This window comes from Oncorhynchus nerka, linkage group LG28 (genome assembly GCF_034236695.1).
Source record: "Oncorhynchus nerka isolate Pitt River linkage group LG28, Oner_Uvic_2.0, whole genome shotgun sequence".
Taxonomy (NCBI): domain Eukaryota; kingdom Metazoa; phylum Chordata; class Actinopteri; order Salmoniformes; family Salmonidae; genus Oncorhynchus; species Oncorhynchus nerka.
The window spans coordinates 25,136,760-25,152,514 of record NC_088423.1 but is presented as its reverse complement, the minus strand read 5'-3'; the positions used below and the strand labels follow the sequence as shown (position 1 = coordinate 25,152,514).

The window sequence follows — 15,755 nt, the reverse complement described above, 5'->3', positions numbered from 1 at the left end:
TTGTATTTTCTTGTCAGTAACTAGTTGCTTGACAAAGTCCCAAAATTACTGAGGGATAAATAAAGGTTAAAAAATTCTGACATTTTTGACCATTTGGGTTCAAAATGTACCCCTGTTGGCGCTTTTAGGGTTAACATTGGTTTCTCAGTGATCTAATGAATACATGTAAATGAATTGCCACAAAACAACAGCCATTGTACATTATGTTGGGTAATTCCCACTTCTGTTTCCCTTTGGTAAACTACAGGATTTTTTTATATTTTTCTTTGCCTCACAGTTTATTTTCAAAGTGTCAGCTTGCACTCTGTCCACAAGGCTGGTGAAATTGTATCTAATAACAATGTTTTGCAGTTTACTTTAGTCATCGTTCCACATATGGTTCTCCATATTTGTCTTCTGTGGGTGGGCTGGAACTTCCATTATAGCTCAATCAGTGTCTCTTGAAAAGCACGTACATCTGGGTCAGATTTTTTATATGTTGTTGGGTATGACAAGGCAAGAAATACAAGGAATGTCTCCTAATACGTCTAGATGTATGTGTTCTTGTGTGCACATTTGTTTCCTGAACTATAAAAATGGGGTGTTGTTGCAAAAAACTGCATGTGACCTGAAATGTCTTCTGCAATCATTATAAAATGAAGCACCTGTGCCTTGGTAATGTTTGCCCTGTGACTTTGACTTTCATCTTCAGCCATCCTTTCATGAGAAGCAAGCTTTTCCCCAATGTAAACTTGTGTCTTGTTGCAAATTTAGGACAAATTCAAGGTTCCCCTCTATCGCTACAAACATAAATTGAGGATTACATCAACCCTATGTGAATTTCCTTCTTTCATATCAATCAGCCTATACTGTTTAAAGATCAGTGGATAACATCTCGCTATCAGTCTTAAACAACAGTTTTCCAGTCATTTATTCTTGAGACTTGCTTACCAAATCATGCCATATTTACCCATTTTATATTTTTCTGTCACATTTTCTGTTTACTTTTTTTTGTAATGATAGGAGATTTCGCGATTTACTTTCAGTTATGGAATGCTGTGTTTTGTTATGGTTTTCATCAAAATAAAAATAAACTATTGTCCGACATTGAGGCTTTTAACGGGAACATCGAATGCTTCAAAATATAAAAATGCTACTCTCAATCTATAATGTTATCAGAGGCAGGGTGGTCAGTGCATGTCTCAAGTCAAACTGGCTCGCTTCTGGATCCTCTCACTTGTTCCTGTATTCCAACATGAATCAGTCAGAGCTTCTGACCACATCACGGGCACTTGGGAAGAGAATGCGTGCTTTCTTCTTACTGTACAAGGCTATAGGGCTGCTACTGTACCTCACAATCAGCCATGGTCATAAGCCTGCAGTCAAGAGGGCTTTTAAACAGTATGCATGTTCTCCAATACTACCCCAGGACAGAACAACATGACCATTAGCTATGTGTTTTGCAGTGGAGAATTCCCTAGAAAGAAAAAGATAGTAAGGGGGGAAAAGGCTAAATCTGCTATACAGTATATTAACCATCTTCTTCTGAAATGGTTCAAAACGAGGTCAGACATCGAAACCCTGTATCAATCAAACTGATTTATCATCAAGACTCAAAAGCGGAAGTTGGATCTCCTTCCAGAGTCCATCAGAAGTCAAACACACCTGGCTTTAGGACCCAAGTGAAATACAAAAAAACACTATTGCAATGACGGTAGGATGCCATTTTAAATAAGAATTTGTTCTTACCTGACTTGCCTAGTTAAATAAAAGTACAATTTAAAAAAGTACAACAAATTAAAATATCCAGAAGTAACTTCCTTGACAACAGAAACCTGATGACCAAGAGTATCCCAAAATGATGTGTATTGTAACAGAATTTGTTGTTCCAGTCTTTGGATAAAATAAGAAAATATAATTTCCTTAGTCAATCTTCATCACTGTTGCGGTAGCCAAGACACATATTTCATCAAAATGTGTCGAGTTGTGTAAGACAGATAGGTGGAGTAAAATGAATTTACCATGCAAGGGAATGATAGCAGGAGTTCTAGCTTCTGTCTGTTGTTCTAGGCACAAGGAATAATACTGTTGCATTGGATACAAAATGCGTTGTGCATTGGGGTCCTCATCAATCAGATCATTTTCTTGTGAAGTTCTGAAGGTCAGTAAAATGCATTAAACCTCACCAGAAGAGATGAGTTATGCTCTCCACTGTCTTTTCATCCTCTCACAACACCCGAGGAAGATATGTTTGCTTTGGAAAAAGAGATTCAAGTCACTTAGAAAGTAAATAGAGATATCAACAGCTGTCATTTAACTCTATTCATTTTTGTTCAGCTTCTTGTCAAGAATGCTATGAAATATAATTTTTTCCATCACAGAGATGGGACAGTTTGAGAGATCATCATTTATAACCCAAGTGGACCCTCTACTGTACAATTAACCAATCTGCACAATACAGCCTAAACTGCATTAAAACATCTGCCCAGTTACATCAATGTCAAACCTGTTGTTACCTACAGTAGTGTTCTATTTAATAGCCAGCCAGCAGTCTTCTCAGGAATCAAATTGACCATGATGTAGAACTCTTACAGCCAATCCATAATGTTTTAGCAAAAAATGTACTTTTCATCGTAATTCTGATTCCAAGCTTTAATGATGCAACGCACGGTAAGCTATTCTGCATTCCCACCTGCTGAACAGTACTTTAACAATCAACATTTTGCTGCTTTGTACATAGAGCTGTCATAGAGGCCATGTCAAGCGGTCGAGGGGCCTCGAAGCCAACTACGGCTTAGTGGAATGAGCATCCAAATCTGTTGAGAAATTACTTTGTAAAGTTGAATGTCCTACGTGACCCTCTTAGCCCTGCACTTGATGGTCATTTGGGGACAGTGGCCCTAATGCACAGGTCAGTGGCTTTTGTAACCAAAAACCAAGGGGTGCTAGGCAATGTGACTACTGCAAAGTAATCTTTAACACACATGCTGTCTCTGAGGGAAGCTGTGGAAAGTTGGCCCCGGCCAGTCGACCTTCCTGAAGGAACTGTATAAGGTAACCCGCTGTTTTTATAAAGGCTTTTACGTTTGCAAAAAATAATATTTCCCTGAGGTCATTTTTTTCTCTCTTTTACATACAGTTGAGTTGGGTAGAATGTGAAATAGTTAAGAACCATTCTGTTTTTTTAATGCTTTCTCAAGTGTTCTGACAAATGTATCACAGATCTATTTCTTTTTATCACATTGTATCTATTCAGCATATCTGATGCCGACTACATACACATCTCAATCCATCCATTCTGACCAGATTTAGCTGACACAGACCTTTGCAACCGGATAATCACTGGGAAGCTAATTTAGTGCTAACTTTCCATGGTTGAACAGTACATTTATAAAGCTTTCCTGCTGCCCATAAATAACGGACATTGTTGAAACTTATTCTAGCATTCACCGTTGAAGAATGAACAAGGCTCTTCTGTTGCAACCAGTGTTTTTAAGCAATTCAATCAAATCCGAGGTTTAGAATTGAAGACGGGTGGAGGGATGAAAATTGATTTAATCTGGATCCTGTTTTCTTTCTTCCATTTTGTTTTCAGTATACTGAGAGCTCAAAACCCTTTCATGCCATGTGAAAAACCTGCTCCCTATAACGTGTGTTTTTCCACATCTGTTTCTTTCTGAAGATAAAAAGATATACTCTCAATTTCTCATAAGCAACATTTTCCAGATAAGATGGGTATTTAACAGGATAACTGTTGGCATTTGCCATTGAGTTTTTATTTTTGATATCTAAATTTGTTCATCATCTGTTTGTTCTCCAAGAGTTTAATGCTTAAAATATATTGTGCATAAGAGATACACAAAGGAATGCAGATGCATATTTTTCCTGTTAGGATATTGTGTTATAGCTGTTAGCCCATGCTATGCTGAGTGGTTGCATAAGTGTAGGCCTACCACTTGTTAATTAAGAAAAGTCATCATGTTTTGTGAGATTCATTTATTTCGTTTTGTGTACACTTCTTGGCAGTAAATTATCTTTATTTTGGCACCCAAGTTGAGAAACATTAAAGCATTTGGAAAGGAGGAGTCCTTTCAGACCATACATATGCCTGCATATTCAAGATGTGCATTAGTTGTATCATCAGTTACTCTTCAGTGTGTGAGGTGATAAAAATATATATAATTTAGCCCTAATAGATGAATACTGTGCCTTATCTTTTACGGTAAGGGGTGTATTGGGATTTCTGTATAGGACTTGTATTTAAACTGGAGATTGATCCTCTACACACAAGGGAATTACCAGTAAAACAGTGCAGAAATGTTTTGACATACTGCCAATGTGCTTCTGTGCTCAGACATATCCATTGATTCATTTATATATATACTTGCTATGAAAGCATTGTTGAAACATGTGTAATTAGATTTAGATTTAAATTAACTTTCCAATAGATCTGAAGAATGTCTCATTTTCCTTCTTAACATGAAGCATTAAAAGCTATTTAAAAAAGAAGAAAAAAGCTATCTTAATATCCTTTTGATATGCATCTTGAACATAAAACATCCTCACTCACCTGCACTGCATTGCTTTCAATAAGCAGGGATTCCCCTAAGGGGCCTTTCCCCCCTTTAAAAGTTACCCTTAGCAGCTGGCATTTGTCAAGATGAGCCTACATTTTTGTTCTTTTAGCTGCATAGCTCTCATGTAAGGGAAACATTAAATGCCCAGTTAGGGACATTGAACTTAAGTAGTTTACTCCAGCTGTCAGAGATTCAGCTCCAGCCTTTTGAAATTGTACCCTGTAGAGGCAATTCTTATTCGTCCAAGCCCCAGATAATAACATTGTACTATAGAGTAGAATTGAAAACTTGCTTTGGCAATAACACATTGCTGTGGGAAATCTTAACAATTTAATGCATTTATCTCAAATGGAGTAGTAATGCAGGTATACATTATAATGATACTGTACCTACATCTAACTTCAAAAGTATTGTATGTTACAAAGTGGGATTAAGCTGGATTTAATTGTCTTTTTTTGTCAGAAATCTACACAAAATACTCTCTTATGTCAAAATGGAAGAATTTGCCAATTTTCTTTAAATAGAAAATTATACAATGTATCTGTATCTTGATTAGATAAGTATTCAAATCCCTGAGTCAATACATGTTAGAATCACCTTTGGCAGTGATTACAGTTGTGAGTCTTTCTGGGTAAATCTCTAAGAGCTTTGCACACCTGGATTGTACAATATTGGCCCATTATTATTTTAAAAATCCTTCAAGCTCTGTCATGTTTGTTGTTGATCATTGCAAGACAACCATTTTCAAGTCTTGCCATATATTTCCAAGCTGATTTAAGGCAAAACTGCAGCTAGGTCACTCCGGAACATTCACTGTCATCTTGGTAAGCAACTCCTTGTGTTTAAAGTTATTGTCCTGTTGAAAGGTGAATTTGTCTTCCAATGTCTGTTGGAAAGCAGACTGAACCAGGTTTTCCTCTATTTTACCTGTGCTTACAACCTAATCTCAGAGCATTTCATATTATTCGGTACCTAAATCGTTTGTGTTCCATTTTATATGATATGTTTGTTTTGTATTGTATGTATTCATGTGTGGATGTCCATCACCCATTTCGTATGATATGTTACGAATTTGCAAAATGTGCAAATGTTATGAATTTGTGAAACGCACAATATGTTATGAATTTGCAAAATGTATGATATGTTATGAATTCTAGTTAGTTGGCTAGGTGGCCAACGTTAGCTAGCTGGCTAAAATTAGCTAGGTTAGGGGTTAGGGTTAGGGGTTAGGGTTATGTTTAGGATTAGGTTAAAGGGTTAAGGTTAGGGTTAGGGGAAGGCTTAGCTAAAAGGGTTAATGTTAGGGTTAGGGGAAGGGTTAGCTAAAAGTGTTAAGGTTAGGGTTAGGGAAGGCTTAGCTAAAAGGGTTAATGTTAGGGTTAGGGAAGGGTTAGCTAAAAGTGTTAAGGTTAGGGTTAGGGGAAGGCTTAGCTAAAAGGGTTAATGTTAGGGTTAGGGGAAGGGTTAGCTAAAAGTGTTAAGGTTAGGGTTAGGGGAAGGCTTAGCTAAAAGGGTTAATGTTAGGGTTAGGGGAAGGGTTAGCTAAAAGTGTTAAGGTTAGGGTTAGGGGAAGGCTTAGCTAAAAGGGTTACGGTTAGGGTTAGGGGAAGGGTTAGCTAACATGCTAAGTAGTTGCAAAGTAGCTAAAAAAAAGTAGTAAGTATTTGAAAAGTTGCTAATTAGTTCAAATGCTAAAGTGGTCCATGATGAGATTCAAACTCGCAACCTTTGGGTTGCTAGACGTTTGTGTTAAGCGCCCACCCATCGACACAGACCAACAACCCTATTTTCATTTTTGCCTTAAGTAACCATCTGTCTTATCTAACCATACCAAACATAACATATCATAATCATTTCTGTGTCCCGGATTTACATTTAAGTCTAGTCTATGAGACCAGGCTGGTGCTTAGCTCTCTTCCGCTTCTTTTTATCCACAAAAACTCCCTAGTCCTTGCCAATCACAAGCATACCCATGACATGATGCAGCCACCACCATTCTTGAAAATATGAAGACTGATGTGTTGTATTGAATTTGCCCCAAACGTAATGCTTTGTATTCAAGACAAAAAGTTAATTTCTTTGCTACATTATTTGCAGTATTACTGTAGTGCTTTATTGCACACAGGATGCATGTTTTGGTCTATTTTATTCTGTACAGGCTTCCTTCTTTTCACTCTATCATTTATGTTAGTATTGTGGAGTAACTACAATGTTGTTCATCCGTCGTCAGTTATTTCCTATCAGAGCCATTAAACTCTGTAACTGATAGGAAAACCTCCCTGGTCTTTGTGGTTGAATCTGTGTTTGAAATTCACTGCTCGATGTTACAGGTGTCAAGCTTATGGGCATGTGGCAGCAGTGTGTAGGAGGGAGGGTCCAAGGTGTGAGAAATGTGCAAAAGGGCATGAGACAAAGGAATGTGTAGAATTGGGGAAGTAGTGGAATGTGTTAATTGTAGGGGTGCCCATAGAGCTGGGGATCAAAATGTCCCGTGCGAGAGAGGCAGGTTGAGGTTTCCAGGGTTAGAGTAGAGCAGAAGTTGTCATATGCAGAGGCAATGAAGAAAGTAGAGGAAGATGGGTTAAAGGGGAGAAGTGGTGAGAGTAGTAGAGGTATACCAGTACAGAGGGAGAGGGCAAAAAGTTAAATAAGTTTCAGTAAGATTGGGGCCTTACAGATAATTGTATGTCTGGGGTACAGAGGTGAGGTAGTTATTCAGAAATCATGTTAAACACTATTATTGCACACAAGTTTAGCACATTTTTACTCGTGAACTTATTTAGGCTTGCCATAACAAAAGGATTGACTACTCAAGACATTTCAGCTTTTCACTTTTAATTCATTTCTTTACATTTCTAAAAACATAATTCCACTTTGACATTATGGGGTATTGTGTGTAGATCAGTGATGCAAAATCTCAATTAAAAACATTGACAATTCAAGCTGTAACACAACAAAATTTGGAAAAAGCAAAAGTGGTATGAGTTTTTAAAGGAAATGTACGTGTCCTCATTCTTGCCACAGAAACTCCACAGAATAGTAAACCTACAGCCAAACTGTTTTGATTGAGTTGACTAAAATGACAATAGCAACCTTTCAATTTAATTTCAACTCTTACTTCCTATTTAACAGTGATTTATGCACCTATCATGGAAACCATCTGCGAACATGGCAGGGTTGGCATTCCCTTCTGAAACCTTTTCCTATTTTCAGTGGCCTGGAAGAAGGTTGTGGGCGGGATTCTAAATGATCTGCCATGAGGGAGTTTTCAAATTTAGGGAGGTGACAAGTGATGGACATAAACCTGGGAGCCCAGTGACACAAAGAGACCTGGAGACCTTTCATAGGACGGTCATACAAGTTCCCTCTCTCCCCCTGAGTGGGGGGTAGGGGTCTCTCATCGCAGGGCAGCTTATTGTGGTGAAAGGGTTCAGTTCTAGGACTTCATTAAGCCTCTCTATTGTTAACATCTGGGTGAGGAAGAATGGGTCTTTCTCTGGTAAATTGTGCCCCGGCTTTACAAGGGGATTTTATTACGCTACGACGTTGACATTGGCAGCTACCGGCACGCCTGGCAATGGAAAACCTTCAGCTGTTTCAGTCACAGGAGATCAATCAAAGCAGCCTGTTTCCCTGAAGCTTTAGATTTCATCCTGAAACGGGGAAGTGAGGGACCTAGAGTAAGCAGTGTGTGACTGTTCTTATTCTAAAGCCCAGAGACTCTGCAAGCAAGTACTTCCCCCTTTGAGCGCTTTCTGACTGCTCAGCTCACACACAGTCGGTTGTAACACTGTCAGGCTAGTCCAGACAAAACACTTGCTCACACTTCAGTCCCCAGTGAACTACCTAGCCACTGACCCTCCCATCCCATCCATGTGCCACTCTGTCTCACCCCCTCTTTTAGTATCTCTCCCTCTCTCTCGTTGACTCTCTCTCTCTCCTCTCGCTCCTCTCTCTCAGTCTCCATCCATTCCCTGCTAGGGATGCGGCTGCCATAGCAACTGCTGAGTCACTCCCGGCTCTCTGCTCTCAGCTGCCGTCCTCTAATGTGATTGTTTTAGTGAGGGTGGCACCCAGGCCCTCAGTCATCCACCCCGCCTGCATGCGTGAGCATATTGATCAGAGTGCTACAACACCTATATTTGTTGCAGTCGATTCAGTCGAACGTAAAGATCCATCACTGCGGGTGTCGGAGCTAGATGACCCTGGGGGAGTTCTACAGGTCGTACGGGAGCCTTTCAGATGGGTAACTTTCCCACCACGGTGAAGCACTGCCTGAGCTACGAGGAACTAATCCAGGATTATCCATGGCTAGCACGCTGGCTGCAGGAGGAGAAGGTGGGGGTTGTTGTCTTGCTTTTGCTGCTCTGCGCACATGACTCACTCATGACATAAAGGGAGGGTGCAGGGCGGGGACATGTGAAAGAACAGAGAGGGGAAATCAGCCAGGGACGTAGACACAGGTACTATATTTAGTGACATCACATTGTGCAAATGCTCTATTTCAGAATAAATTCCATTGTCGTGATAAGAGCATATAAAATAATTAGTGTGCCTATTAAGTAATAACCAATCTGTTTCGTATTGTGCCACTGTTGACTTGAGGCCTAAAAGCAGGATCCTGTTCCTCCCGCATTGTCTGTTTGAAGTATTTTTATTGTCAGATAGAGAGAGGGCATCAAGTGAGAACCCTTTTACTTCCGCTCGTCCGCACATCTGTTCCCTCTACTATAGTTAGATGAGTTACTAGTCAGGTATAACATCCCAAACTCTGTAACATTGCTGTTGGTAGACTGGTTTTGTTGTCAACTGTCAAATTGACCAGATACATTTAGATACTCAAAACTGACACACATTTGACAGTTTAAAGAAAATATTTCATGCATTATTAAAGCGCCAGCAGTGACCTGAAGCTCAATTGTTCTGGCGTAAGGGATTAAGGTTGTAACACACATTATGGGAGAAGAGAAACAGAGTTGAAGGTATAAATAATCATGTGTTAGTGCTACAGCCAGAAGAGACTGCCAGAATAGGACTGGCTGTACCTCAGAGCTTGGTTCCTCTCTAGGTTATTTCCTAGGTTCCTGCCTTCTAGGTAGTTTTTCCTAGCCACCGTGCTTCTGCATCTGCATTGCTTGCTCTTTGGGGTTTAGGGCTGCGTATCTGTAAAGCACTTTGTGACATCTGCTGATGTACAAAGGACTTCATCAAATACATTTGATTGATTGATTGATTGATTAGTGTTTGTGACAACAGATCTAAAAATGATATGTTCAACATCTAACATTACTCTTTATTTTCATTTTTCCGTTTTTAGCGAGCTTTAACACATGAATACCCAGAGTATGTTAAAATTGTTGAAGTCGGGCCAAGAGACGGACTTCAAAATGAAAAGGTAAATCTTTTAGTCACAGTCACCCATCTGACAATACACAGAACCCCCACCACCCATGAACACCCAAATAATTAATGTTAATTTAGGGGAGACTGGGGTTGGTTGTCTCACCATGACCGTTTTTTTATTATTCGCTGTTTGATCCAGGTACTATATATATATATATATATATATATATATATATATATATATATATATACAGTGGAAGTCAGAAGTATACAGACACTTGGGTTGGAGTCATTAAAACTAGTTTTTCAACCACTCCACAAATGTCTTGTTAACAAACTATAGTTTTGACAAGTCAGTTAGGACATCTACTTTGTGCTTGACACAAGTCATTTTCCCAACAATTGTTTACAGATGGATTATTTCACTTATAATTCACTGTATCACAATTCCAGTGGGTCAGAAGTTTACATACACTAATTGACTGTGCCTTTGAACAGCCTGGAAAATTCCAGAAAATGATGTCATGGCTTTAGAAGCTTCTGATAGGCTAATTGACATAATTTGAGTCAATTGGAGGTGTACCTGTGGATGTATTTCAAGGCCTACCTTCAAACTCAGTGCCTCTTTGCTTGACATCATGGGAAACTCAAAAGAAATCAGCCAAGACCTCAGAAAATAAATTGTAGACCTCCACAAGGCTGGTTCATCCTTGGGAGCAATTTCCAAACGTCTTAAAGTACCACGTTCATCTGTACAAACAATAGTACTCAAGTATAAACACCATGGGACCATGCTGCCGCCATACCGCTCAGGAAGGAGACGCGTTCTGTCTCCTACAGATGAACATACTTTGGTGTGAAAAGTGAAAATCAATCCCAGAAAAACAGCAAAGGACCTTGTGAAGCTGCTGGAGGAAACAGGTACAAAAGTATCTATATCCACAGTAAAAACTAGTCCTATCGACATAACCTGAAAGGCAGCTCAGCAAGGAAGAAACCACTGCTCCAAAACCACCATAGAAAAGCCAGACTACGGTTTGTATCTGCACATGAGGACAAAGATCGTACTTTTTGTAGATATGTCCTCTGGTCTGATGAAACAAAAATAGAACTGTTTGACCATAATGAACATTGTTATATTTGGAGGAAAAAGGGGAGACTTGCAAGCAGAAGAACACCATCCCAACCATGAAGTATGGGGGTGGCAGCATCATGTCGTGGGGGTGCTTTGCTGCAGGAGGGACTGGTGTACTTCACAAAATAGATAACATCATGAGGATGGAAAATTATGTGGATTTATTCAAGCAACATCTCAAGACATCAGTCCAAAAGTTAAAGCTTGGTCGCAAATGGATCTTCCAAATGGACAATGACCCCAAGCATACTTCCAAAGTTGTGGCAAAATGGCTAAAGGACAACAAAGTCAAGGTATTGGAATGGCCATCACAAAGCCCTGACCTCAATCCTATAGAAAATTTGCGGGCAGAAGTGAAAAAGTGTGTGCGAGCAAGGAGGCCTACAAATCTGACTCAGTTACACCAGCTCTGTCAGGAGGAATGGTCCAAAATTCACTCAACTTATTGCGGGAAGCTTGTGGAAGCCTATCCAAAATGTTTGACCCAAGTTAAACAATTTAAAGGCAATGCTACCAAATACTAATTGTATGTTAACTTCTGACCCACTGGGAATGTGATGAAAGAAATAAAAACTGAAATAAATCATTCTCTCTGCTATTTTTCTGACATTTCACATTGTTAAAATAAAGTGGTGATCCTAACTGACCTAGGTCAGAGACTTTTTACTCGGATTAAATGTCAGGAATTGTGAAAAATGTATATATATATATACAGTTGAAGTCGGAAGTTTACATACCCCTAGCCAAATACATTTAAACTATATATATATATATATATATATATATATATATTGTGCACAATAAAAAAATGTATACCATGAAGAAAAGCAATTATGAGTCATCATTTAATTATTGCTCCAGCGTTGATCAAAGGGCAGATTCCTTATACTCTTGATCTGACTGAGATCTAATCGTGTCTGCCTCTTTCCAAACGAGTGGAATCATAAACAGTGGTTTGTTCGTTATGTTCGCCTGCGTCCCCTGGATTTGCCTCCCAGATTTGCCTTTTTAGCAGCACATTCACCACTCTCTCAAGCGTCTAACTAAGCCCTCTCGCTGCACAGGTCGAGGGTGACCTGAAATAAACTACCCCATTTCTCAGTCAGCTCAATAGGCAACTAGTCTAGAGATGCTGCTGACAGTGTGTTTGCGGGATGTTGGACGAAAGGCAATTTTAAAGCCGTCCCGTGACTCCTGACGTGTCTATAGACATCCCTACAGACTCTCAGAAAATGCCCAACTGGTAAATAGTCACTTATAGATATATCAGTCAGGTTGCTATCTGCCAGCAGATACTTCTATTGCAGTAACATTGAAGGTCTCTGGTTAGTATTACTTATCTAGCTAGAAGGATGAAATAAGAAGCTAACGTTAAACGGAGCCTACCTCAGCAGGAGCAAAAAATACACTACTAAGTTCTAATAATAACATTGCTTTAAAGAGAGTAGGCTCCTGAGACAGACAGTGATGTGACGCTCAGTGGTGAGGCTGAGAGAGTCCCCCCCTTCTGGACCTCACTAAAACAAAAATCCTAGTTATGGCCCTGTGTCTCAGGGGATGGTTGTCACCTGGAATATGGGGTTGGTTGTCACTATCAACATTACCACTGCCAGTATACAATAAATTCCAAGCTTTTTTTGTGCTTGTGCTATAAAGAGCTCCCTTCATTGCCTCTCTTTCAAACACATATTTTTTCTGTTACAAAACCACACACACGCACGCGCGCGCTTACACACACACACACACGCGCGCGCGCGCGCGCACGCTTACACACACACACACACACACACACACACACACACACACACACACACACACACACACACACACACACACACACACACACACACACACACACACACACACACACACACACACACACACACACAAAAGCTGAACATGCATACACAAATTTACTCAAAATGTCATGTTATTCTTAAGGCATAAATGCTAAATTTTGTTAGGAATATCGTTCAATCAAAGAAAGGCTATTTCTAAGGCTCTGTTTATTGCTTTATTTCCTGTTGCAAAAGGAATAAGCTACTAGCAAACATTGTGACGACCAACCCCACAATGGGTCTGCTTGTCAGAAATTGACAGAGTGTGTTTGATGGCAAATAACTCCAAGTTGGTATAAGATATGAGGATAAAAATGTTCCCATTTCAACCCAAGACCTTGGTCTTTCTAATATTGAAAAGAGTATTGTAAGATATATTGGTCCTGAGAAATACACATGAGAGTAAAACGTGTGAAAACAACCCCGGTCTCCCCTACAAATGATTTATGTTCACTACACACTACACCATTACAAACTCAATATGACATCTGAAAGCTGAAAGCTTACTTCCTTTGTGGCAAGCCCACATTTAGTTTTGTATTATGTAACAATCCTTTTGATTGATTCCGGGTTGATTTGATGATCCCCTTAAACATATGGATTATTTTTCTATGATTACCCAAGGCATGTGTTTCACATTTTCTTCTCAAAAAAGTGATTGATCAAATGAACACCAACTGCCCTTGAAATCTATGGGAAACATGACAAAATTTTACCAGATGGCTCATATGTTGAATGTTTAGTATGAGTATAGTATGTCACAAATTTATCATTCCCATATTCAAGTCTGCTGTGGCTGTACAGATTGACATGAGGACAAAGTGAAACTCTGGGGGTAGTACACGCTGTAATTGTAGGAAATATGTTTGGAATAAGTACAAGTAGCAGGTGAGTGCTGTAAATTACTCTGATTGCAAAGACATTGCAGCTGAATTGCCCAGATGTCCACTCCACGTATACCTCCAAGCTTGAGAGGGGATCAGAATCAGATCCTGAAAGAGCTGGTCTCCATGTCATTGTTTTCCAGGAAATGGTTCCAACAGGAGTCAAAATCCAGCTGATAGACATGCTCTCAGAAACAGGCCTGCCTGTGATCGAGGCCACCAGTTTTGTGTCTTCAAAGTGGGTACCGCAGGTAATAACTCTTCTTTGTGTGCCCAGAAAGTGTGCTGAGTGATTTTATTAGGCTCTTATTGTTCTCCCCAGGACTACGGAGGGGAAACCTGCTTCTCCATCATCACAGTTATTCCCTAGACCCGCAGATGTTTTGGGGGGGAAATCCTTCTTATTTATTTTTTATTACAACTCTATTTAACCAGGTAGGCTAGTTGAGAACAAGTTCTCATTTACAACTGTGACCTAGCCAAGATAAAGCAAAGCAGTGTGACACTGAGATATAGGCCTATTCCAAGCAGCTTTATTTTGTTCGCACATGTAAAATATAAGACATCTCACCTCATTAAATAAACTACAGATGACTGTGTTAGTATTGAGTATTGAGACATATGATGTGGAACAGCTAGCTCTATTTCTATATGAGCTTCTGGTAAATATAAGTTTTACATACTAGTCTCACTTGCCAGTTGCAGGGCGCTTCACCAGCAGCTATGGGAAGAGACTATACTTTGTTGATATGTTTTGTAAACATGCTTATGCTTTTGTCTGTTGTCCAGATGGCGGACCACACTGAAGTACTTCAAGCCATCCACAGATCTTCTCATGTTCGTTATCCAGTTCTGACACCCAACATGCATGGCTTTCAGGATGCTGTAAGCATTTCATTATTCATGCAAGAAATCACACTCTTCAAAATGAACAGATATCTCCCCAGGCTCCCCCGATATGACTACCGTTAATATATATAGTGCTACATCAAAGCTGAGTACACTTTATGCCTGAGATTAATGGAAACGTTTTACAGTGATTGTGTGTTGCATAATATTATATCTAAAGAATTGATATCCGTTGCAACTTTCTTCTGTCCTGTTGAAGGTTGCAGCTGGTGCTACTGAAGTGGCCGTGTTTGGGTCTGCATCTGAGACCTTCAGTAGGAAAAACATCAACTGCTCTATAGATGAGAGCATTCTGAGGTTCGAGGAAGTCATTTGCACTGCCAAACAACGACAGATTCCAGTCCGTGGGTTTGTATCATTCCTCACTTGCTTCTTCACCAGAGTAAAACGATTTGACTTTAACATCTTGCATTCATTCCATAGGCTCTATAGCTGATATCAACCATGAACAATGCAAAATGCAATTTCTTTACTCAAATTACAATCAAGTTATCAGTGCAAGAGTTGATGTTGATGATAAACAAGATAGTTAGTTAAACATGTGTGTTCACTTCGCAGGTGTGTTGTGAAATAGTGTATGTTTCCATTAACAATTTGAGACATTGAAAACACTACAGTGAAATGTTTCAGAGGCCTATTGTTACTCTCTCTATTAGCAAAGGAACACAGAGTTAAATGACTCCAGAAATAATAGGTTAATAAGCGAAGTTCCAGATGCGCACTGCATCGCTCTATGTGTTACTACAACTACAAGTCCAGATGTACAGTACAGAACCGCTGACATGAAGCATGTTTAAATTCAGTGGTACAGTAGCACCCCTTTCACCCAAACAACTGCACATTGACATGGCAACGCATCAGTTTGACACAGGCGTTCTGGCAAATGTGATTTAATGCCGGCTGTTGGAGATGGTTAGGGCAGCACTCCCTTCCCTGGAGTCCAGCTAGAACTTGCTGCAAATTCCGGTTACAAACTGAAGTATCGTCTAACGACCGAGAGCCCAAGAGAAACATTTTCTACTTTTCACATGTTGTCCACTATTTCAAGCGGTGAACATTTCCTACACATATGGAATAGACATATAGTTTG

At 39.6% G+C, this 15,755-nt stretch overlaps 1 protein-coding gene across 2 annotated transcripts in view; it reads left to right on the top strand.

The window, feature by feature from the left end:
• The first annotated feature begins 2,967 nt into the window (after positions 1–2,967).
• The window catches only part of LOC115113044 (3-hydroxy-3-methylglutaryl-CoA lyase, cytoplasmic-like), a 28,194-nt gene continuing 15,406 nt past the window's right edge, over positions 2,968–15,755 (top strand). The window contains exons 1-6 of one of the 2 annotated variants that reach the window (XM_029640244.1): positions 2,968–3,033; positions 8,708–8,894; positions 9,874–9,951; positions 13,900–14,007; positions 14,546–14,641; positions 14,865–15,013. In XM_029640244.1, coding sequence (XP_029496104.1) covers positions 8,799–8,894; positions 9,874–9,951; positions 13,900–14,007; positions 14,546–14,641; positions 14,865–15,013 — 527 coding nt within the window. In that variant the 5' untranslated portion in view covers positions 2,968–3,033; positions 8,708–8,798. Of the gene's footprint in view, positions 3,034–8,188; positions 8,895–9,873; positions 9,952–13,899; positions 14,008–14,545; positions 14,642–14,864; positions 15,014–15,755 lie in introns of those variants that run through there. The other variant, XM_065012720.1, reaches the window with a different exon arrangement.